The sequence below is a fragment of the Astyanax mexicanus genome, chromosome 7, assembly GCF_023375975.1.
Source record: "Astyanax mexicanus isolate ESR-SI-001 chromosome 7, AstMex3_surface, whole genome shotgun sequence".
NCBI lineage: Eukaryota > Metazoa > Chordata > Actinopteri > Characiformes > Acestrorhamphidae > Astyanax > Astyanax mexicanus.
The window spans coordinates 23,255,690-23,281,128 of NC_064414.1; the positions used below are offsets into that span (position 1 = coordinate 23,255,690).

Below are 25,439 nucleotides of genomic sequence, written 5' to 3' on the forward strand. Positions count from 1 at the left end.
AAGCCTGTCAGCTAGAGTGCTGTAGTGTGCAGACACTGTGAGTTGTGCATGTGTGGGAGCATGCAAGTGTGTGTGTGAGTGAGTGTGTGCTTGATCTGCTTTTGTGAAAGTGTTAGGAACCAGGCCAGTGTGTGAGAGGACACCTTTGGCTACTACTACACACTCAGCTGACCACCTTTTGGGTTTTGAAGAACAGCTTAATACAGAACCACAACTGTTTAAAAAAGGTAAGCCATTGGATTTCTTGACATTTCTGTCCCATCAGCCCACTGTGGGAAGGGAAGAGCGAGCTTAAGATAAGGTGTGGGCGGATGTGTGCGCTGACTGGTGCACTAAGTGTGTGAAGGATGTCTATATGTGAGATGGTTGTTTGGGTGGACATGTTACAGCAGTAACAAGTCATCAACATAGGCTCTGGGGTGGGGGGCATTTGTAGGCTTTGCCTTATATGTGTATGAGTGTGTGTTTGCCTAATGTTCACAGGTGTTGATTAATAGCCTATGCTTTGTGAACAAGGTCTTTATTTGTGGGTGTTTGGGTTTGTATGCTTGTGCGTAGAATGTTCCATCTGGGCGGTGTTGCATGGAGACACCACTCGTCCACAGCCGTTTGCATGTGTGTCAGTGTAGATCAGTGTTAAAAGGAAGAAAACTGGCTGCTGGCTTGGATAGTGCTGGAGGACCTCAATGCATTGAATAGCCTACGACCTGTATGTAGAACATTACTTATTGCAATATGTGGTACATTTTGTTGTGTGCATGTGTGCATATATGTGTGTGTGTGTGTGTTTTCACCCATTTGTGAAGAAGCTCATTTTTCCTCGAGAAAGGGCTGAGGACAGCAATGGGGGAGGGGATAGTGAAGAAGAAGATACTGGAGAAGCAAAGATGAAGAGAAAAAGAATGAGAGAAGGAGGAAGAATGGAGGGATATTTTAAATGGAGGAATCCCCAAGGAGTCCCCCATGAATTCATTCTCATAACTGTTGAACAGTTTCACCTCTTCCTGATGCATTCAGAAGCAGCGTTGTTTGGACTGTGCAAATGGAGGCTGGGCATACTGGGCTTTTTTCGCACACATCCACCGCAGCTCATCATTCACTGGGTCCCTATAGCTCTGAATGGGGTCCATTTGCCTGCTAGCTACACACATAAATATTGGAGCAATATGCTTGAGAGCTTTTCTAGAGAACTTCCATCTCCCATGGGCCTTTATTTTGGCATAAGTCCTTAATTGTGTGTGCATTTGTAAAATGATATCATTTTATTTTTGATTACAGTGGTAACCACAGCTACCTGACATGTTATGTAACAAAGCAAGCCTCATTATATGGCCATGTTCTGTGGTATAGTACCGTACATGGGTGTGCGTATACCAGGCACTGGTATGTTGGTAATCGTACGTGTGTGAGGTAGGCCTGTCATGATATATTTTTTTAGTTGTTGTTTATATATTTATAAAACAAAACATAATTAAACTTCAATAAATGTAAACATTAATACATAAAACATTGATACCATATAAATGCTGTTTTTAAACAGAGTTAATGAACAATATTGAGGTCAGCAAAATATTTTGAGGTCATGTCCAAATATTGTATGATAAATTGATAACACATTGATCGTGACAGGCCTACTGTGGGGTTTTTGTGGCACCATTTTATGCAATGCTGGTTTCCTTTGCTGAAAAAAAAAGGTGGGAATTAATGAATAAGCAGAATAGAATGGTGTGTGTGCATGCATGTGAGTGTTTGTATATACATATAGTTAGATACTTTAGGTTAAATCTTTCCAAACAAGCACATTTTCCTTCAGAAGGATATGTATCAGCTTTCTTTTTTTTTTCCACGTCATTTAAGCATGCATATGGAGGCTGTGCTGGACCAGCTTGGCATTTCCATTAGCATCACACCAGCGCAATCAATTAAGACTACAAAAGCAACGACTACACAAATATGCTTTGGCATAGCATGATTCATGGCCTCCTTACGTTTACTCCTTACTTTAAGCCTCTCAAAGTGTCAAATCAGTCATCACAGAGTTTTTTGGCACCACCTCCCATCTGCCCGGTGCCCAGTCTAATCCCCCCACCCACACACACACTCTCACAACACGTGGTGCTTTTCTCACAATGAAATAATTTTAGCCATTACAACGCTTTGCCGCTGTAATGTCTCTCACATCTTTGAGTGAACAAAACAAAAGCTAACAGTCGTCATTTAATTGTTTTTTAACCGTGTTTGTGTGGGCATTTTATTGTCTTAAGGTTATAGCTGTATGGAACCTAGTCATAGGCTGAAGTGTTACCTCAGCAGGTGGTTTGGGAACCCCCAGACCTGTATAACATAATAATTGGAGATATGATAAACTTGGCGATACAGTGGTCAGACATCAATTTATCGCAATATTTTGTGACGCTGCAAGCAAGGCAATATATTGCGATTGTTTAAAAGTAAATTTTCAAATCTGACATAGTATAAAACATGCTATCATATTGATAAAATATGAATTTAATAAAACATTTTGATCAGTCAATATAGTGGAGTCTAACAACAGAATACAACCCAACTATCTAGTGGTCCAGGTTTAAATGCAACACTAAATGAACCATTGTCTGACACCAATCTTTACACGTAAACTACTTATAAAAAAATCAATACTGTGTTTTTGAAATTGATACAGTTTTGCAAAACAAAATATTGTGATAGATCGATAAATAGATATTTTCTTACACCCTTATGTTATATGACCTGAGGTGTGATCTTGTGAGTGAGGTAGAACACTAGCTATTGTGGTCAGGGTTTTTGGGAGGCCTGGAGGTGGGTGCCTGGTGATATTGTTAAAATGTGCAGCTCATTTTGTTCAGCTCACACATTCAGTCATTTTCTTGTATTTTTTTTTGCAATTTCGCAAAACCCTACACACTTCCGCCTATTCAACTCACAGCTGTTTAGCTCAGCCTATTCAAATTGAAGGAGTGTTTTAGCTATTCACACAAGGCAGATATCAGAGCAGACAGTCAAAACAAGTCTATTATTCAAAAATGTTAGATCCAGACCATCAACACAAAAGAGGAGTAGATACTGATTCAGAGAGTTCAACATCCAAAATGAAGCAGTTTTGTTGCTATGAGGGTTTTATAGTAAATACAATTGGTGGTTGTGTTATCCTAGGTATTTGCTATTGTGTTGCAAAGTTGTTGCTAGGTAGATTCTAAGTGGTTGCTATGCTGTTGTTAAGTGCTGGCTATTGTATACCAGGACCTTTTGTAATAATAGTGTTTTTTTTTTTTATTGAAAGCATGCTATTTTGTATTAGTGTTACTATTTACTGTGAAAGTTTATTTTATATAGTTGTTTGTACTAAATATTCTGCACTTTATTATTTTGGTAGAATTTTATGCTATATTGCTTTATTTATTTTTTACATTACTATTATTTTCTGGTAAGTTACTGTTATTTACAAAGTAGATAGAAATTGTAAGATTTGGTTTCTGCTGAATGTTTATTTTTTTATTCCAACATAAAAAACTTTAAACATTTATTTTGTTGCAGTAGTTTGAAATTAATAATAGAAAATGTGTTTCAGCATTTTGTCGTTACGCCAAAAATGTTGTTAACACAAAATACTACCTAAAATATTGTGATAGTATTTTAGAGCCACGTCACCCACTGCTAGTGGCTTGTTTTAAATGTGTTTGGGGGAGATGATGAAGGCCAAGCCAAGGAAAAGCCAAGTGGAACATGCCTGTGCTTTAAAAGAGCTGGGAGAACTTTCCAAATTATGTCAGCGTTTACAGATCAAGAGTTGTGTTGTAAAACACATTTATTAGCAGTGTATGTGTGTTTGTTTCAGTCTGCACACAGTCTTCTATAGAATGTAGAAAGCTCAAAGGCCTGAATGTTGAACATCCCAGGAGTTTTGGACATTCTTGGCCAAAAAGCACTTCTGGAGGAAGTCATGTTTATATTCAAGACACACAAACACACACACACAGACACCTGGAAGCAGAGTGCTCTGTGGATCTGGAACCGTTACAGTTTTTCTGGTGAAAAACCTGCGGTTTGTTTCCTCAGGTTTTTTCTCTTACCCATTTGCAACATACTGTATACCCCCAGGAACACAACAGAGCAGGTATTATTTGGGTGTTCGATTATCGTTAGCACTGCTGCGACACTGGCCTGGTGGTGGTGTATGAGGTGTTAGTTTGTTGTGTTTGTATTGGTGGATCAGACACAGCAGTGCTGCTGGAGTTTTTGAAAAATGTGTTCACTCACTGTCCTCCACTCTATTTCACGCTCTTACATAGCTGCTCCACCTTTCAGATATAAAGTTAGAGACAGAAGCTCATCTGTTGGTCATGCTCTAGTCCTTCATCTGTGATTACAAATCAGTGATCACAAAAGATGTGATATCAAATACCACATCCTAAAAAAATTCTCTGATCTTGACAAAATAAAGCTCCAGCTTCAGTTCAAGTCCAGAGTTAAATAGGTTAAAATGTGTTTTCTCCCTTTTTTTCTTTTCAGAGCAAAGCGTATTTGGTGGAAAGGATTGTTAGGTGTGTCCTTATCATTTGCAGCTGGTCTTGTAGCTGCGAGCTGTAAGCCACAACCAGGTCAATGAGGTTCACATTTAGAATCGCTTCATAAACAAAGAATAAATATTTCTCAGACCATTTTAGTCGTGTGTTTATGAGAAGTTTGCAGGCAGGACAGCCTGAATTCATTTTCATTGCACTTGCCACTAAATGTTATATTGATGTAACATTTTGGAAAAGGTCGCTGGTGGAAACTTTTTAAGTGTAGCTCAAGTCCCAAACAGTGCTCCTTTCCAGGAGTTCTCTGGCAGGAATGTTTTTATTTAATCATTACTAGTCCTAGTAGTTATCCTCTATTTTATTTACACTTTGATTATAATGACACGTTTGCTTAATTCATTACAAACTTACATTAAATAGTATATTTTTGGCTATTGGACAAAACATCAGAAAACAACAGTAACTTGCTCTTATAGACTACAACATGGAGGTCAGGCAACAATCAACAATTATATAAATGTTACCACAGTAGCTAAGAGACGGAAAACAACTTCACACTGATGGTGACTCTGGTCCGTTGTTCTTTATATTTGGTTAATGTTTTGTGATAAATAGACAGATAGAAAGGTTTCAGATTTACTGGATTGAAATGTACTTACATTGACTTCCATTAAAAGATAAGGATTTTTTTGTCTCATGTGCAGTTTTTTTTTTAAATGAATGTTTTTAGTCTGACAATAATGAATATAATTATTTATATTTCATCGAGTAAAATTCAGATTTTGTTTTTGTTTAAGGGTCTGTAAATAACAAAAATTAAAAAAATATATATTTTTTTTTATTTCAAACACAATTGTGTCAGTGACATAACGTTTAACAGACTCATATTCTCCATTTTTCCTGTATTTTATTTGTTTTTGTGAGATATGTATTGTGCTATAAAATTTTCACCAGAATTTTATAGTGTGCCCTCTGCTACTGGAATTATATATTAAGAAGGCCCTTTGAGTATACAAGATTGCAGAAAAAATGACAATGGTTGGCAGTTACTATATAATCTGCTTCTGATAGATACAAACAGTGCTTTTCCATTACCAAGCAAGTTTTGGCACGTGAACAGTCTAATTTGCCTTACGTGACATTACACATCCTGCGATGTGGCTACTGTACACGTGCACATTGTGATGACAATGCTGAAACGATGTCATGAGCAGCTATTATTGTGTCTCACTTAGAAAGCAGCGTGGAATTAAACACTCCTTATAACATTATTATGAACAGTTGGGGCTAAACTGCTATTGGCTGAATGGGTGAATATATGATTATGTTGTTCTCACAGAAATGCATTCACAGCAGGGATGTGAATGGTAATTCGAAACTTTTGATTTGTTTATTTTTCATGATATGCATCCTTTATAATATGTGTGATTAAACTGTGCTAAGATTTTGTTATTAATACTAAATATAAAATCAAAACAAGCATTGTTGAGGGTTTGGCAATTTCACCTAGACTGTGATATGCTTACTGACTGGTGTGACTGGACATGGCAGAGCTGGTGAAATGTGGGCTACATTAGGTCAGAGGCACAGTGACTGTTTGTTAGACTGGAGACAGGGGTGTAAGTAAGTAGTGGGAGACCCCTGGTGTGAAAGCAGAGCAGCGCAATTAAAAATCACTCCTTCTCTCTGCCATATGGGGCTCAGATGATGAATTATTAAAGCTGCTTGTGTCTGTTGGGACCTGGCAAAAGAACACACACATATATGCACAGTCACATGCATTAACATATATTGTAGATTGTGGATCACTTCCAGAGTTGACTATTTATGATTTTCTTTTTATTTGCACAGCTGTTTCTAGGCTTCACAAGGAGGTGCTCCTCCTGAGGTCAGTCTCTGTGCTGTAGTTTTGCAGTCTCCTTTCACACTGATTTACATTTTTTATAGAGCATGTGTTACCTGAAGCTAGTGGAAGCAAACATGACAAATGCAGAGCTCACAGAAACAGCCCCAAGAGATCATTATGCGCATAATGTATAAGGTGTACATCTTTTTTGACCTAACAGGGATGCATTTTTTTCTAAGTTACTTAATCACAGCATCTCTTTTCACATTAAACGTTATTTAAAGTAATTACTTTAAATGTGGTTTATATGGCATTTTAAATATTACTATAGAAGGAAACAACTCATTTCTGTGAAAAGATGTAGTGGACTAAAGGTGTAAAGCTGTAAATTAAGTTTTACATCATAGCCAGTCTGGCCATGTGTGCTTGTTAGTTCTGTGCTGTGAAAATTCAGCTCTCATCATGTTTTTTTTGTTTGTTTCAACATTAACAGAAGTAAAACTGCTCAGTTGTGCTCATTGCTGTTTGGCAGCCAGTGTGTCTGGGCTTCACAAACAGTGCTGTGAACAGAACTGGAGGAGGGAGGCGTGGCTGAAGGGAAGGGCGTGACAAAGTGTGTTAAATGCTTTAAAAGTTTAAAAACCTTTACATTAACTTACATTCAAATGTTCTGCTGGTGTTCTTTTTACTGTATTGATGGGAATAAGAAAAATACTTGTAATAAAGAAGTTAAAAATCCATGACTGAAAAAAATGGGGAGTTGTGGAGACTTGGGCCTAATTATTTACTACAGGGATATGAGGGCATGCATGCCATGAATTTGTAGACTATCAATATCCACAATATCAATGCGTATATTAAAGTCAGTAGCAGGCCATCTGTCTCATAGTATTAGACAATTAATTTGAAATAAGTGCTCTACATACACTGAAAACTGACACCAATTAATTACAGGCAGTACATCAATCAATGCTACAATCTTAGATAGGCTGTCTATCCAAAAATAATATTTTATTTGACAAGTTAAATATATAGCAAAACTGTTTTATCCTAATTAGATTTACAACAACTTCAGACTCAACTATTTTTGTTTAAAGTGGCAAAATCTTATTACCCCTAGTAGTCTGCTCCTCCCACCCCTCCCCAGCCACTGCGCTACATCGGGTTGCCAAAGGTTAGCCTAAGCCAAGCCTGTTATACCTGAAAAATCCCACTGCTCCAAAAATACACACCCCAGAGCTGCAGTGGAGTGGAGACTTTACAGGTCCTAGTAAATAACTGCTTATCTTAGCAAAGCTCGTTTAGACTGGTTGGTGAGACTGAATGGAAAAAGACTCTTCTAAAACATGTATATAGAATTATATTGACTGCTAAATAGCTAGATAGTTGCTAGGGATGGCCATAAGTAATGTTTACCATTAATTGTTTTGGACGTGACAAATCACTTATATATATATGTATATATATATATATAAACACATTGAGGGCTTAACTGAGTCAGTATAGAGACTATTGTTCTGGCGTATATTTTGGAGTACTTATCACTGCCGAGGTAGTAATCAGATGTGACACGGCTGCTCCTCCGTTGTGATTGATTGCAGTTTACATTAAAATGTGTTGCATAAAGCATAGTTCAGATTACTTTAGCTTTCTTTGCTAACCTAACTATCTCTCTCAGATACTCTCTGCTTTTTAATCCCAGCTGCACACAGACCACTAATATGAATGTGAACACTCAGTTTTAAATTAATATAAACACCAGTCCATAGTAAACACATCTAGTGGTGGTGATAAACAACCTGCCTGAATTAGCTAGCCAGTTATCTTACCTGTTCAGGAGAAAAGTAGCAGTCTCCAACTTTCAAACTTACTGCCAATATTCACTTTTGTTATATTCCTTTTTGAGACATGCTGAGGCTTTTTAAGATGTGTAGCAGCTAGGTTTAACTGAACAGCTCTGCTAGCCTATCTCTTTTTCTGCAGCACTGATGGCTCGCTGTAGTGTAGTGTGGGTGCTGGCAACCTCAGGGGTGGAGTTAGTGTTGGGGAACAAGCAGCAGGTGGAGTCAGAGGACAAAACTCAAAAACACAAAACTCCGGGACGGTGTAAACACTAACACTGGGAACGTACGGCCTGAAGCCTTGCTAATAAAAAAAGAGCTGCCAGTGTTCTCACTCAACATGTTTCCTTAATATCTGATGATACATCCTGATCATTATATCATTTACTACTGAAAATTAGTCACATATTGGTCCTTTAAGATATCATCATACTAAAAAACTATAAGTGGTTACTTATGCTATGAAATATGGAACAGCAATATGAACTCAGGGAACATAACAAGCTGTCAGTTTTTGGTTTGATGAAGTTTTTTCTTATTGTATGAAGGGAAATTTAGCCGTCTAACAAGTAGATAAGAAAAATTAAATCTCTTGCCTTAAACTTAAAGAGAACTTATCAGGGCTGTGAGGTGTGTTAGTTTAATTTTAAACATTTTATAGTATATAAAAAGGCACACATTAATTAGCTGATACACATACAGACAGTACTAGTCCATGAAAAAACTTTAAATCACAACAGCATAAAGAGTGCTGTTTAATTTTGTGTTCCTGTTTGCACAAGTGCGCCGAGTGCACGACAGCTTGGAGAGAAAATAATTGTATATTTGCACTGCTGTATTTTTTTCTACTTCAGATTGTGTTTACTCATATAATCTTTCTTAGATAAATCAAATCTTTCTTAAAATTGATCATTTTTTACCTTATCAGAGACAAACATTTTAAAAAGTTTTTAAAAAACAAACACACAATATGCTTTTACTTATAAAAGTGCTGGGACTCCTTTTAGGCAGCTTGAGTCCCCTTAAAAGGGCTGGCATAGGCATTTTCACTCTGTAACTATTACCACTCGATATAGCATCACTGTTATGCAGAAACCTTATGTCCAAAATAAAAACTTAAATGTTTAATTAAATTAAACTGTAGTCAGTGTAAATAAATGTAAATCCAGAGTATTTTAGCTCATTTCTATTGGTCCTGATCATGAGACCATGTAAAAAACAGCTTACGTATTTAAATTGTCTCGAAAAATAAGGAGCTCTCCGATTCTTGATTGAATGCTACGATAAGATGTACTCTGAAAAAATGCTTTACTTTTATCTTTTGGCCAACATCCTGTCACAGCATCAGTGGTTACTTTCACTTTGCCTCCTTTCTCAACAGCTCCTAAAAGACAGCAGCCCTCCTGAAAACCATCCACTATCATCTCTATTAAATTTTAATTAAATTACTAAATTACTTTTATTTTGAATTTGAAAGCACGAGACAACTACTAAGTCAAACAAAAAAATGCAGTGCAAAAATATACCAGCACAATAGGTGGAGATGAAGCTTAGCAGAAAAGACACCATTGAGAGTGATTTCATGCATGTCTAGATGAGCTTTAAATTCCTTTCAGGCAATCAGGTCTGTGCTCTGGTTATCAAATGGCAATGGCAATCTCTGGCATGCCACTACACCACCCATTGTAAGCAAACACACAGACACGCACACACATAGACAGAGAAATAATTAACAACTGATGGGACAGTGTGAGCAATGATCCAGTCGCCGGCGAATCTGCTAATGTGCATTTGAGCCTGTTAAGTGGTGAGGAGGAATGCATACAGGCAGGGATGCACAAAAATACTGTGTGAACTTCAATGAGCAAAAAAATGTGTGAAATTAGTTGATACGATCGAGCCTTTGGGGAACAATGTGCTCTCTCACAAAGACCACTGTGACATGGGAAGAAGTGAACAGTCTTAACAGCTGTGCCACCAACCACAGGAACACTAACAGGCCTGTGCCCTCTGCTTGGTTTCTCTGGCCTCCACTAGGAGTGTTATTCTGTGACCATAAACCTTGTGCTGCTGCCCTGTGTGCTTGGCTTCAGATCCTTTGCCTTTAGCACATTTTCTAAAGTCCTCTTCCAGTGGAAAACTGGCTATTAGATGATCCATAGAGATAATCAGTGAGTTATGTCAAAAAAACATTGGAGGAGTTTAGGATGTAATGTTCTAGAGATGACTCAGAATTTTGACTCTCGTGTTTCTGGAGGACATTATGTCTAAATACCTCTGTTTCAGTCTGTGTTCACACAGAGGAAATGTGGAAAGATAAAACGTTACTGGAAGGTTATGTGTGGAAGTGATTCATGACGAAGGAATTCCCTGCTGCTGCAGAGCTGTACTGCCAGAGTAACTGGGCCGTTTATCACGAGAGAAAGAGAGAGAGAGAGAGAGAGAGAGAGAGAGAGAGAGAGAGAGAGATAAAGAGACAGAGAAAGGAAGAGAAAAAAATGAAGGGGATGTCACAACTAAAATGGTCAACATTCTCTATTTCTCTGATTCTCTGTTTTGATCATTCCAGAATATGAAATCAGTTTGAACAACTTGCACAACAAACTTGTAATCACTTTAAAAGCAATTTTAAAGGATTTGCACGAAAGTCATGTTGATGCAGTAACAGGGTGAGTATTGTCTGTCTGTCATTGCTACTCCAGACTTGAAGATGTAACATTGGTGAAGCAAGCAAGACCACACTCACAAGACAACAATTGAGTAACCAGACTCAGAATTGTGTAAAATCTGTACATAATTCTACATCAGTACACATGCTTCTTTTTACCTGGAGTGATGGTTTGGTATCTCTCAGCTTGTTCAGAAATGTCTTTAAGGGTGGCTCAAAAGACAAACTACGAGCCCTGGAGAAAATCTCACAGCACATAATGGTGCTTCAAGTTTAAAATATGTGTAATAGTAATTTACTAAACATTCTGCTGGTGTAATATTGGCTGTATGGATGTTTGTGTTTTTTACAGAGGCTGGAAAAGTGAACCTACCCCCCAGTGAAGGCCACAGAAGTAAAGCAGTGGAAACAACAGTTTCAACAGAAAAGGTCAGATTGCAGGAACAGGGAAGAGAAATTGTTTTTGATATGACAGAGACCGTGCAAGCTGGGATAAAAAAGAGGAAGAGGCAGCACTGTGTGCACGCACAATTTTGTAGAAATAGGCGAATGTGTCAACGTATGCAAACTTAATCATGCTGATCAAAATGTCTCTGCAGTGCATCTTCAGAGCTTTTGCAGTAGTGATACAAATACAGTGAGATTTTCAGTTTAAAGGCTAGGAAATGAAAATGAAAAGGTTAAACACATTTTTGCTTTTAAGTAAGTGAGTTAGTAAGTGTGGCTGAGAGTGACACTGATTTGATTCACTTTGGATTCACTTTGTTCCACTGCAACAAAACTACAGGAACGTTTTGTGTATGTTTATGTTGTGTATGTTTCTCATTGCTATCTTAGACCGAACAGTCTATTTTCACAGCTTTTTTCATTATGAAAATATTCCAATGGGTGTGGTGGTCTGGAAGTGAGGTGTGTTCAGGTAAATTTCTGGAAATATTGCTATCTTGGCAATGGAAAACAGGTGCGCCACAGACTTGACGGCAGTCAACTGTCAGACGTTCTTTGCTGTCTTGGGACCCTGGCGAAAGGGAATAGAAAGTGACACACTAATTGGTTTATTTCATGTTACACCCATAACACACCCATGGTTAATTAAGAGATTTTGTACTTTTCTGGTCATTCTGATAGCGAAGACATCCTGACATTACAGCCAATTAGCTGCATTTTTATACTGTAATGACAGTAAAAAGCAATGCAAAATCGCAGATATTTTTGCAATTTAAAATTCACACAGTTTTACAATCCAAAAATAATAGAATCCCCTTTTTGATGATGCATCTTAAAGGTAGGAGGAACATTTGAACCCACCCACTATGGCCATAAACTGTTATATTTTTTCATTAGCTTGGTTATAAAAAGGAAGGGAGAAAACAGATAACACAGTTACTACTATGAAACCCAATATTGCATTTAAATCTATTGTTATGCTTGCTGACAGAATTTCTTTATTGGGATGGGTGGAATTCCCAAAATGTGTTGATGCTTTTTTTCTTAACAACTGTAGTTTAAAACTACAATACCGTATTTGAGTATAAATTAGCTTAGTTTGTTTTTGACCATTGGCCGTTGTTCTGAGTGTATTCACTCCTTTTGTTCAGATATCCTAAAGATCTTTCTTTTTTCACAGTTTATCTCCATTGCTTATCTGGTATAAACAATCCAGCTAATCATCCCCTTCAGAGGACCCAGATCAGCAGGATTAGATGTGTTATCTCTCCTCTAAACATGGTCTGTGTCGTTAAGCAGTCTTAAGAGAGTTGGTGACCACTGATCTCCACTAATATTCTTGTTAAATTGTAAGCTATCCCATCCTAGTTGTGCTGTTAGAAGTGAAGTAGTTTATGTTGTTTAAGTTGAGCTCTCCATTTTACAGCTAGAATTGCCCACCAAGATGGAAATCTTTTAGTCTACTAACCATTGACAATAAAAAAGTGAAGATCACATCAAACAAACTAGAGAGGCAAACATTATAATGCAACTTCATGCAGGGCTTCTATAATATTCATGAGTTCATTAATTCCTATGTAGAATGGAAATAATGAGCTTGTAATGTTGTTAGCCCTTTTTGCTAAGCTCTATTTGTACTCTAGTCAGTTGAGTGCTGCACTCTTGAGAGGGGTATCCAGTGTTAATTGTGTTTACCCTGCTTTCCTCAAGCAGCACGTTAGTAGTAGTTTCTGACTCAAACTACTACTAACGTGCTTCTTGAGGTAAGCAGGATAAACACACAAGGTGAAGAAACAGTGGAATGACATTTTTTTTCATCTGTGCAGGGAATGGAGATTTCTGCAGTTGTTTTAATGGGTCTTTGCAGCTGTGTGTAATGTCTGTTTTGCCATATAGTGGTTGACTGTAGTAACTGTAGAAGAACTGTAGTGTCTTGTGACTTGGCACAACACCGGAACAGTGTGATCTTAAAAAAAGCTCTGTTGGTAACAATAACAATATAGTACCAACATATATATATATAGAGAGAGAAATACACACACACACACACACACACACACACACACACACTTACTAAATGTTTTGTGATTTACTACTTATCTAAGTTAAAAAGTGAATGGGCCAGAGCAATGGTTTTTGTGAATTATATAACCTCTTCAACTCTTCAGTTGTACAACATAATGAATGCAACAAGGCTTCTAAAAGACTCTAGGGAATGTGATAAAGAGTCTGGATGCCCTGAGGACCATTTGTAGGCCTTAATTCCTTCCTGCAAACCTGTAGGGGGCAGCGCTGTGTAAAGAGCCTACCATTAGGGGGCGGTGCTGTGTAAAGTGCAGACATATGGCCTCCTTTCCAGGAGTCCAGATTAAACAAAAACATCCACACCCCCTCTCCCAATCTCCCAAACTCACTCCTGACAAATACATCCTCTGTGGAAGTGATCAGATCAATGGGATTTAGCCCCCCCGATCCGATCAGAGTCTCTTAAGCCGATACTGATGTGATTCGATCCTTTTGTTTGTATAAACAGCTTAGATAAGATGTGCTGCTGAGGTAAAATCACTTTATTTTAGTACATTTTATATAATGTGACATACTGGACTAATTTATTTAGTTGTGACTTTTTAAATGTTTTGTTGTGTGTTTAGCACCTTAGAATCCATCTTTGACCATATTGCTCCCAGTTACTTTGTGTGTACGTGTCACACACATTGTGTGTATGTGTGTGTAACAGTTATGTATGTAGTGGATTAATATATGTTGTTGTTTGCCAGCTATTGATGTGAAATAACTGTTTTTGAGTGCAAAATGTACAATGATTTGGGTTTCTATCAGTAAAACAGTGCACTTCCACAATAGTTTTATATTGTTTTCTGAGAACTCTCCTCAGTGCTGCCGACTGGGCTGTAATGCACTTTATTCACTCAACACCCATGTTAAAATTCTAAGGCAGCGAAGGAGCCGACAGAATATCCATCCGTTTAAATGGCAGCGCTTGTGTGGACAACTAACCTTGCATACCTCCCTGAATTAATGGTAAAAGCGCTAAAAAAAATGGACAGAAAATAAGTGCAAGAATTCCCGGGCTGTTTTACTAACAGGCTACAGCAACTGGATTGAGGGTTATGTGCAGGACATGTAAAGTAGCTAGATGATCGCCTTTGTTTGCTGTATTGTGTGTTAGCGTGTTAGCAAAGATAGCTTTCTAGTTTTCAATGACCGTTAAAGGACAAACACAGTTCAGCTAAGCATGCAAGTGTACACTCCTATAAGACCACTACCCATGGTAGGTTATTAACTAGCTAGCTAGCTAAGCAGGCTACTCTAAAGAGCTATGGCTTGACTAGGGTTGCAACGGTATGAGATTTTCACGGTATGATAACCATCTCAGAAAATACCGCGGTATCACGGTTATCACGGTATCACAGTTTGTTACATATATTATTAAACTGACCCTTAAAGAAATTACAACAAAGGTTTTTTGTTCAATTAACTATTTATTGTAGACACTACACCATCAGGTGAAGGAAACCATGTTTTTCCACTACTCTTAAGGGCAGTGTATACATAAATAGTTGATATATAACCAGATCCTGCAGAAAGAGGGGATTTATTTCTGACATGATCCTCACAATAGAGATTTCTATTTTAAGGCTTTCACACCTTAAAACCTTCAACATATGAAAAACAGGCGCGTCAGAATTTGAAAATGAACGCATGTAAATGAATGGCGTCTTTCACATCCAGTCCGGCCAGGACCTTTACACGGACACGTGAATCCATCGTAGCACGCACTTCACGCCTGTACCTGCGTGCCCGAATTTCGGATAACTCAGCGCTTTTGCGGGCGCTTACCGCATGGGTTATGCACGACTACAAAGAGGTTTTATTTATGTTCAGATTAAAATTATAAACTAAACACATACTTAGCGCTGCACAGCGGGGTGGTGTTCTCGGAGATGGGAGATCAGGTTTGATGTATTTCCTCCTTTAGCTGTGACTTTACGGCCACATTGATTACAAGCTTGTTGATTACAAGATTACAAGTCTGTTTTCAGGCTGTTTGAATGAGCGAAATATGATCAGAATTATGTTAATTAACACTAACATAGAAGCATAGAACTATTAAAATGATTTTTAAGAACAGCTAAACACAGTGGAGAAGTTCGGAGAAGTTCACGTGCGAGAGAGATACACAGAGAGAGAGAGACAAGAGAGAGAGAGAGAGAGATTTGCGTGTTCTTGTATGAGCTACTCACAGGTAAAGATTCTCTTTTATCTCCTCGTGCTCATATTTTAGTCCAATACATAATTCTGCAGTTTCTCAGTGTTTTCTGTCGTATTTTGCGGCTAGCGCGAGCGCTTACAACTAACACCGCGGGCCGCGAGGTGCTGCCGCTGTTATGCCGAATCCGACTCCCTGCTCAATCCGACTCCCGCTTCGCAGACCGAATCGGCACAACACCTCCCGCTGTAGAACTGCGGGAGTGAAAACAGCGCTTATAAATAAGTTAGTTAAGTTTCACTTTCAGTTTTCGTTATTTGGTTCGTTTTCATTAACAATAATAATTGGTTACTTAGCAACATTGTGATTATCACACCAGAGCTTTATTTAAAAATAAAATATATAATTAAAAAACAGATGCCTACATCTCAGACTATTTTCTGGGTCAGGTCTGGTTCGGGCAGAGAATCTAAGCTCTAGTCTGATGCACTTTCTGCCGTTCTCACCGCTGTGTGCTGAGTAGCTGAAGCGGAGCAGAGTTGCGCATGCGCGGGGGAGTTTCTCCGCTGGCTTGCGTTTTACCGGTAATAAGCAAACACACACGGTATGATAACCGTGCATTTTAATACCATGGTATACCGTGAAACCGGTTACCGCTGCAACCCTAGGCTTGACTAATGTTACCCCCACTTGTTTTGACGTTAAACCAAGACAATAACCTGTTCAGCGTTAATCAAGGTTCATCTGGCTAGGTTGACTGGCTGGGTTATATTAATATATCTAGCCTTAGCTAGCTAGCTAGCACATTTACATACATCTGAAATTGAAATGGCAAACTCTACTGATTTTGTGAATTCATTGGGGAAGCTATTGAAGGTTTGACGAAGTGAATTTGGGAACGCAGCTATGAGGCGGCATTGCTAGTACCCGGCGGTCCGTTACTTCTGTCCCCACAGCCTCGTTTTTGTAGACAATGTTGACGTAGGTGAATAAAGCATGCAATTCTATGCTAAATGCAAATACATTCTAAACACAATGTGGACTCCAAACATGTGGAATTGGATAGGGATTAGATAGCTTGTACCTGGTCCATTTAAATATTCCTGGCTCTGTCCAAATTTCCATCCACTGGATTGACTCAGGACATCCCTAGTGGTGGTTGTATTGTTATTGTTATGAAGCTGGCTTTCTAAATGGATTATCATTGCATCGCAATATTGACCTTTATACTAATTTTACAGAATGCTGCATCATGCAAATAAACCTTCTAATCAGTCACAGTATTTGTGTGCTGTACTTATAAGTAATTATAAGTAAAGGTCAATTATTTTTTGACCATGGTCTTAAACCATGTTCCATAAGTGACAACTGTTTTTTTTTTGTAACTTTATTGTTATATTGCATTATCATTATGATCACAATACTGTTAATAAGTCTATGCTTTGGGATAAATTACGCTATTGTCAATTTATGACCACTTAATTGCCACCAAATTTTCTCTTTAATGATTTTTTTTATTATTTTAATGATTATTTATTATGTTTTTTGTTTTTATATAATACCAAAGACATGTCTCTGTGCAATAAAATTAGGGGTGGAGAAATGTTTTTTTTTCACAGAGCAATACTTGAAGGAATGAAAGCCACATTGGATGCAGGTCCAGCGATAAGTAAATTCAATCTTATTACTTACTATAAAAATAAACAATTATGTGTGTATGAAAATGCAGACAAGTATGTTCGACTTCTGAAATACATTTGTTTTGTCATTTACTTTCTAAAACCATGTTTTTTTTTCATTTGTTGCCACAGGGCAATATTATTTTGTTCGACCGAATGTGTATGTATATTAGACCTCCTCAATGTATAAACACAACGTGTAATACTGAGGTAATCAAAAATTATGTCATAATTATATAGTGTACGAGAAATTGATACCAGAATTATTGTGACAGGCCCACTTTTCACCTCTCACCTCACATACCACAGAACATCACAGTGTCTGGCAAAGCACTTTCGGGTTGAAGTGCCCATTTCACTGTTCCTATTCCTGTAACCGGTACTGCTCTCTCTCTCTCTCTCTCTCTCTCTCTCTCTCTCTCTCTCTCTCTCTCTCTCTCTCTCTCTCTCGTCGAGCCCCTATAAGGTAAAGCTGTGAGCTGTGAGCACAAACAGGAATTGCAGCCCTAAACAGCTGCAGGTCTTGAGACGTGTACTGATGTTTTGATCATCTAAAAAGCTGATTGCTGGTAATTTACTGAGGCCAGGTTCTAAAAGCACAGTGCTGAAGTCTCCCTACTCTCTTCTCTCTAAATCAGACTACCCTAACGCCTGGTCTGGGTCTGGCCATGCTGTTGATTTCAGAGTGGAACGCTTCACCTCTTCTGGATGTTTCTCTGTCTCGGTTGCCTAGCAACTGATGTGTGTTGCAAAAGAGGGGTTAGTGGTTTCATTTGGCCTTTTGATTTACATGCAAAGATGTAATAATTAAGGACATTAATGGCAACATTGTGAAGATGTTGCTGGTAAATGTCATAAAAAAGGGTTGAGATGTTTTTGGCCTTATTTGAGGCGCAAACACTGAGGCCAGTAAAGGTCAGTCTGGTTGGATCTGAGCTACAAAATAAATGCAAGGGTTTCCCGTAAAAAAGCCCTTAGAATAATACTAAAGATATAATCTTTAAGGGATAGTTAAGGGCAAACTTTTTTATATATATTATTTATTGTGCATATTTTGTTACATTATTATTACTTTTTACAAAATAATAGTCTTGATAAGTTATTGTTGTTTATAAATAGACAAATGTTTACAGAATTTTTATAACTTCCCGATATTTGACACTGTTATACTTACTATGAAATAAAACGGCAACATTTATTTTGTTGTTGCAGTAGTATATTTTTTAAGGATAGAATATTTTTGTGTTTTTCCACATCGCCATTGCACATTGCACAGAAATATTGTGATATTACCCTATGCTGAATCCTGATTGATGAACTCCCTTCATAAAACAGTGTTCTGCTTCCCGATCGCAACCATAACACTGTTAGTTGTTCATTATAAAGTGACACACTAGCCCCAGAAACAATAATGCAATAAGGGCAGGAAACGTGATTGGAGATAATGTGGTAAGAGTGGAAACATTATCAATAAGGATTTTGACATCACAAGACTGGACTTCATTAAGCAGCGTTTATTAGTTAAGGGGTAATATAATACACTGAACTCTTGATCTGATGAGTTGCAACATCTTTTCATTTCCTCATTTGCTGGCTAGTTTGTGTTTGACTGGGAATAAACTCTGTATTAAAACATATCTCTTTCAGTTTGTCTCTCTCCCTCTTTTTCTCCTGGACATACTGAAGCCAGTACAGCAAGCTGAGCTGGACTCGATAATGGGAATGAGGTCACTGTGACAGCTGACGCTCTGGCGCCCCCTGCTGTTCGCTCTCATTAGTAGGCCTTTGTGGTTAACCTTTCTGCTGGTGGGCCCGCTGAGATTAAAAACTCTAATACACCACACACCCTTTGAGCTCACAGTCATGACAGGTGCATCACAGCTTGCTATCAATATCCATGTGGTAGTACACCACACAAGACTTAACAGCATGCTCCCTGCTCCCTGTCTCGAACACACACACACACACACTGTCACAAACCCCCCAACCACCCCCCCCCACCCCCAAATCACAGTTATGACTTTTTTTTATTAATATTATTATTACTATTTTATATATACATAGTAATGCAAAAAAAAAAAATCATGGACAGTGGTATAGAAAATTAATATTAATTAAGGTTTCTAATAGTTTTTTTGATTGAATTGTTTTTTGGATGTACCGATGTAAACCCAGGCGAAACAGGCTTACAGGCATTTATCACAGCTTTATATTTGTGTGTGTGTGTGTGGATTGGCTTTGGGCGTTATATTTTAGGGTTAAATTGTATTTCATGCTTTTTTGCAATCAATCAATCTATCAATCAATCAATTAATCAATCAATCAATCATTTTACATTATCTGATTACTTAAGTGCATGTTAACAGGTTGATTGGAATACTGACAAAATCCAACTTTCAGCAATTATCAGATTATTAAGTGCCATTAAATATACTCGTTTATCACATTGTTTTATTTCTGATGCAAATATCAGTGCTAGAATTGTCTAAAATTGCAATTTGGTAGGGAATCCATCTGGTCATGGAGCTTTGTTATTAGATCATATATATATATATATATCATACCGTAGGTTTTAGAATATTTAGAATTAAACTATATATTAGTCCTTTTTGTGTTAGTTTTTATGTTGTTTTTATTTTTCACTTGGTTTTGGATGCACACAAACTTTGCCACAGCAGGGCCCTGATGTCCATGTGGCAATATAACACAACAACGAGTTTCACACTCGCAGGCATGTACACACATGCATCACATTAATAACTGCAGGGAGGTGTCATGCAGTGAGCAATCTGTGACACTGTGCCCTCACCCAGCACCCAGTGCTCAGGCCATGGCTATTATTGGGGCTCATTCATTATAAGTCCAAACCAGATTATTGATATGTTTTAAACTACAGAACTGTATTCAGCTCTGCTCTCATAATGATGGATTTCCTTGTCTTTAGAAATTGAACGAATTTCAGTGCCCTATTTTTAGGATCTAATGGCGAGCCGTCAAAATCAGCATGGAGCAGCTTGATTTAGGGCGTGTCAGTGTGTGTTTGGTATTGTGAGGAAAAAACATGCCTTGTGCTGCTCGAAACGCACAAAGGACATGTACTAATTCTGCTAATTATTCATAGGTGTGTTTTGGGCATAAAGAGCAATGAACCAATCAGCGGGCCCTATTTTAGGGATCTATAGCGCACTAGGTAATTGCGCTTTGTGCCACTGTGCCATTTAGGGGCTAGTCCTGTGTATTTGTATCATAAGGCCGCGAAAAATACGCGTTGCACAGCTCGAACGGCGCAAAGGGCTTGTTTTAATTCCCTTAATTATTCATGGGTGTGTTTTGGGCGTAACGTGAAATATAAAAATAATCCAATCAACGTGCTTTATTTTTAACATATAAAATTTTTTTTATTAAAAGTGAATTTCAGTTAAATAATAGCAAAGTTAAATAAAATAAACTTATGTTCAGTCAAAGTTCTTTTCTCTTTTAATTTTTTATTTCTAAATCTCCTGCATTTGATTGAGAATAAGCATCTGTTGAAAATCTCAAACAGCCTAATGCCTATATCTGCTATATTAAGCTACAGATATTAAGTCTGTGTACTGAACATAAGTATAAATCCTTGTCATAAATTGTCATAAATAAGTACAACTAATAATAACTTATATTTACTGTGCAGATTTTTAAGTGTATTTTATTTTTATAGTTGATTGCTGAAGTGATGTGTTGTATAGTGAATGGGGAGCGCAGTGCTCGTGGTGATCGTGATTCAGTTCTGAGTGCGACACTGACTGTTGATTTTAGACGTGGTTTCACCGGATCAGTCGTGCAATGCTTTTTTCTGTCGAAGATAGAAGATAGAAACACACCAGAAATTTACCTGAACACACATCATTTCCAGACCACCACGCCCATCAGCGTTAATATATTCCAAAAGTCCAATGCTATTTTAAGGACGCCTGCGCAAGGCATAAAAATAGACTGTTGACGGGGTGTACGATAGCAACGCCCCATGGTGTGAGATAAGGCCCACAGTGTTCTTTAAATTAATGTCACATGGTAAAATTACAACTTGTGTCTATATTGATGAAAAAACTGCATATTAAGCAAAGTTGCGATAATCTGCATGTTCTCTTTTCGGACAAATATTTTTCTTTGATTTGTTTTTCGGTTTTGGACAAAAAAAAATGATTTTGGTGCATACCTTGTTAAAAAAAGTGCTCCAGCAATTTCAGCCTAATCAGCACCAACCACACCTGTAGATTACAGTTTATTACAATGGACAATACATTTGATGAGTTTCCCAGTACTTACCAAAGAACTGAAAACCCCTTGACTCAAAGGGCAGCTCCTTTCATTATATGTGTGTTTCAGCACTTACTCATCAGCTTACTGTAAGTGTTTTATTTGTCAGAATGTCTTTCTTTTTTCCTTGTTGAGAGAAATCTGTCAGAATTACCGTATTGTCCAGGCTAATGTACAACACACATGCAGTAGCAGATAATGATTAGGTTAGAAGCTGCTGGAGTATTCTTGTATGGATAGAAATTCAGAACTATGTTAGGCTCTATTGACTTTAAAGAAAATGTAAAGATGTTTTTTTCTGTTCTCTCTACAGGAAGAAGTAGATCCAGAGGGACAGTGGAGTGACCTTGACCTGAAAGACTCAAGAGAACAAGTTATTGGCTGAAACAGCCTGGAGTGAGATTTGAGGTAAAGTGTCCACTAATATAATATATAGAGAAAGATTATTAACTGTTACTCCTGTGAAATGGTGAAACAATGACAGAAACTGACTGACAAAAAATAAAATAAAATTATACTATTGTATTTTTACAATATCTCACAATATTCGATGACCTTTTTTATGACACACAAAATGTATTTTGATAATTTAATGTGCAGACATAATACCAACCTTTCATATAGTAATCATTTATTTAGAATGTATTTTACACCATGTGCTGTTGTTCAGTGTTCTTTACGCCCTGTATACAATATTCTTTTATTTTCAACCTCTAATGTAAGTGACAAGCACTAGGTCACAAAAACAGCCTAAACTGCTTGACTTACAGAAACATACTTGAATTGTTCATTAATGCAGCATACGGAAGCATAGTTTTTTTTTTTTTAATACCCCTTTTTAAAATGATAACCATTAAAATGTAGTTATCATTCACAATGCTGTACAAAAAGAAATGTTATTAAATTAACAGAGAAAAAAGGCTTAGTAACTGTTTTTGTTTTATGAACCAGGCAGGATTTTGTGTTAATAAAGGCTTGTGTTTCTCTCTAGTCGTGTTCGTGTTTAAGTGGCCCAGTTCAGCAGCCTCATGGCCAGCAACAACACTGCCAGCATCGCCCAGGCCCGCAAACTGGTGGAGCAGCTCAAGATGGAGGCCAACATTGACCGGATAAAAGTAAGAAAACATTGTCTACTAATGTTAAATAATATTAAAAAGATTCAAATAATTTTGCTGTTCCTGTAAATGACCTGCTTGTGCACCTTCACATTGTGAACGAGCAGGTCAGTTTTCTCTGCTGAGAAGTGCAAAAGCACTACGCCTTTAAAATAGTAATCCGCCAAAGTCAGAGTGCTGCTGTCTCCTAAAGGGAATCGCGAGGGACACGCTGATTGGTTTATTTCATGTTATGCCCAAAACACACTCGTGATTAATTAAGAGTATTAGTACATGAATTTTATATAGTGATACTGGACACACACTGACATGGCTTTAATCAAGCTGTGCCGTGCACCCTTGATGACTTGCCTATAGAGCACTAAAACAGGAAGAACTCGCAGCGAGTCTGTCCACAAATGTGAATTAGGATTTTTAGCAAAAACACACAGAAGAAAAACAAACCAACACAAATGAGAAAATTAATAAGGATGTACGTGTTAATTATTGTATAGCTCCACCCTAAAGTCCCTCTCCTTCCATTTCTTTGATGATTGACTACTGGAAAGAAAATTACTGTATGTAAATGTGTAAACAACTGTAAAGTATTTTTTATAGTTGAACTGAACTCCGCTGTAATCTGCAGGTGTCCAAAGCAGCAGCCGACCTGATGTCGTACTGCGAAGCTCACGCTAAGGAGGACCCTCTGCTGTCACCCGTGCCTGCCTCCGAAAACCCCTTCAGGGAGAAGAAGTTTTTCTGTGCCATCCTGTAAAGCAGCACCGGTCGGCCATGGGGCTGCCCGCTCCCTCTGGGACCCACACACACACACGGATGTTACAAAATGTAGATCTTTTTCCTGAGGGCTGATGGGCAGCGGCAGCGACTTCTCGACCTCCACTGGTTTCCTGTGAGCCCAGCGGAAGCCCCCCTGAGTTCACAGCGTGAAGGGAGAGCCAGTGCTGTGCATGTTTACAAGAGAGAGCACAGCCAACATGAGCGACTGGCACCATAGCAGCTCTGGCAGGATGTGATGTGTAAATTGAAGTATTCATGCGGTATTTTGTGGTTCCTCTGAGGTATTCAAATGTTTTGTTTGATTAAAATAAGTTGGCCATGACTACGGAGCCGATCAGTGAACATAGAGCCATGGCTTCTCATGGAAATGCTTTGATTTCGTCTTTGTTCGCTTTATTTCAATAATCATTTATTATTTCCTCAAATGAATTTGGTATATATCACTTAGGTAGCTTTCTATGTATGTATTTTTTTTATTTAAGATCAAAAGATAGGTAAATGCATTTTTTATGAAAAATTTGAACACATGCAAATATTCCTATAGACACTTATCTTTACAATGCTGATTACAATATTTGAATATGTATAGCAAGCATTTTAATTTTTTTGTCTTCTTCAAAAAAAAATAGGTCTCTTTTTACTATTTGTAAAAAAAATATTTACTGTGTTGTGCTGTATGGTTTGAATGTTTGTGGTGAATTCAATAATAACTGCATGAAGACTGAAAACTCAAGCCTGACTTGTTTTTATGTTAAAGCCCAAAGAGTCAAGAATCACAACAGGTTACATTCAACACACTTTTCATATAGAGCCACACATAGCTTTTTTAATAAATGTACACTGACATGCCATTGTTATCACAAGTCATGGGATAACAATATAAAAATTGCTCATTTAGTGTAATCTCAGGGGATGGGATGGGATGGACATTGCAATTTGTGTGGTGGTATCTTGTGAGTGAGACTGAACACAGGCCAGTTTGCTCATGGCAAGACGACATGATTTATCAAACCTCAAGAGATGTCTGATAGTGGGTGCCAAATGAACAGGACATTCATTTTCAAAAGCTGTGTGGGCCTTTAAAATTCCTTGATTTATAGTCTCATGTGTGTACCAGTAATACCTGCACTGTACCACATCTGTACCTGTACCACAGAGCTAGAATTAGCTGTGCAAACAGACAAGTGACCCTAACAGAAATCACATTCACATTCAGTGGAGAAGGCACCACATGCAAATACTGCAGGTCAGTGCTGTGTTTTTTGCTTCCACTAGAATTTATGGGAATCCATGGGAAGACATTAGAAAACAGTTCATCTTAGTGTAGAGTTACACAAACATCACTGTTATGCGTGTATATAAAGAAATCATATATATATATATATATATAAAGGCTTTCCCTCTCTTTAAATTCTCTCTGGTAAACTGGGATTTAATTCCTGATTAAGAGTTGCCCATTTACAGAATCACAGTCTATTAATTGAAATAGTGTAAATCTTCAGGCCACCAACAGAGGGCGCCCTCGCCCTCGATATAATTATACCACTAACATGCTCAGAAGACCTGCGTTTATGGCAGAACTGTAAAATACAGTAGCTCCATGCCTTATAAACAAGTGTAAAGACTTCACAAAATATGATTGACGTATAATTCAAACTGCAAATTTGTTGCATATATTTTTTATATTTATTTGTGATTCAAATAAAATATTAGTTTTGATGTTGTTTTAGAGCACTAGTATGTAATATATATTTTCTGTACTAACTCATAAAATGACCAGGATGAGTCATCAGATATTAAGGAAACATAAAAAAGCACTGGCATCTCTTGACAGCAGCGATTCACCAAGAACGTCCTTTACAGAGCAGAACTCTGCTTGTGTTTTAGCCTCTGATTTCCCAGTCCTCGCTCCACACACTGGATTGCCAAGTATGAAACATAAGCAAACACAGTGAGCTGCAGTCTTGGAAGTGAGCTACTCAACCTAGAAATATTGTTATCTTT

General features: G+C 37.8%; 1 protein-coding gene across 3 annotated transcripts; it reads left to right on the forward strand.

Moving 5' to 3' along the window:
• gng2 (guanine nucleotide binding protein (G protein), gamma 2) lies at positions 1–24,163 on the forward strand. Of its 3 annotated transcripts, none has more exons than XM_007235793.4 (5): positions 1–227; positions 11,246–11,322; positions 21,857–21,951; positions 22,535–22,658; positions 23,284–24,163. In XM_007235793.4, exons 4-5 carry the CDS (start codon positions 22,572–22,574, stop codon positions 23,410–23,412), a joined length of 216 nt encoding a protein of 71 aa, XP_007235855.1. In that variant the 5' UTR covers positions 1–227; positions 11,246–11,322; positions 21,857–21,951; positions 22,535–22,571; the 3' UTR covers positions 23,413–24,163. The 3 variants fall into 3 exon arrangements, with proteins under 3 accessions (XP_007235855.1, XP_007235857.1, XP_022522368.1); XM_022666647.2 differs by lacking the exon at positions 1–227 and adding an exon at positions 686–709; XM_007235795.4 differs by lacking the exon at positions 11,246–11,322.
• Positions 24,164–25,439: the final 1,276 nt, after the last annotated feature.

Excerpts from the sequence above, each read along its gene's own strand:
- gng2 (XM_007235793.4), top strand. The coding sequence starts at position 22,572 with ATGGCCAGCAACAACACTGCCAGCATCGCCCAGGCCCGCAAACTGGTG. Across the intron at positions 22,659-23,283 it reads CCAACATTGACCGGATAAAA|GTGTCCAAAGCAGCAGCCGA; the intron begins GTAAGAAAACAT and ends TGTAATCTGCAG.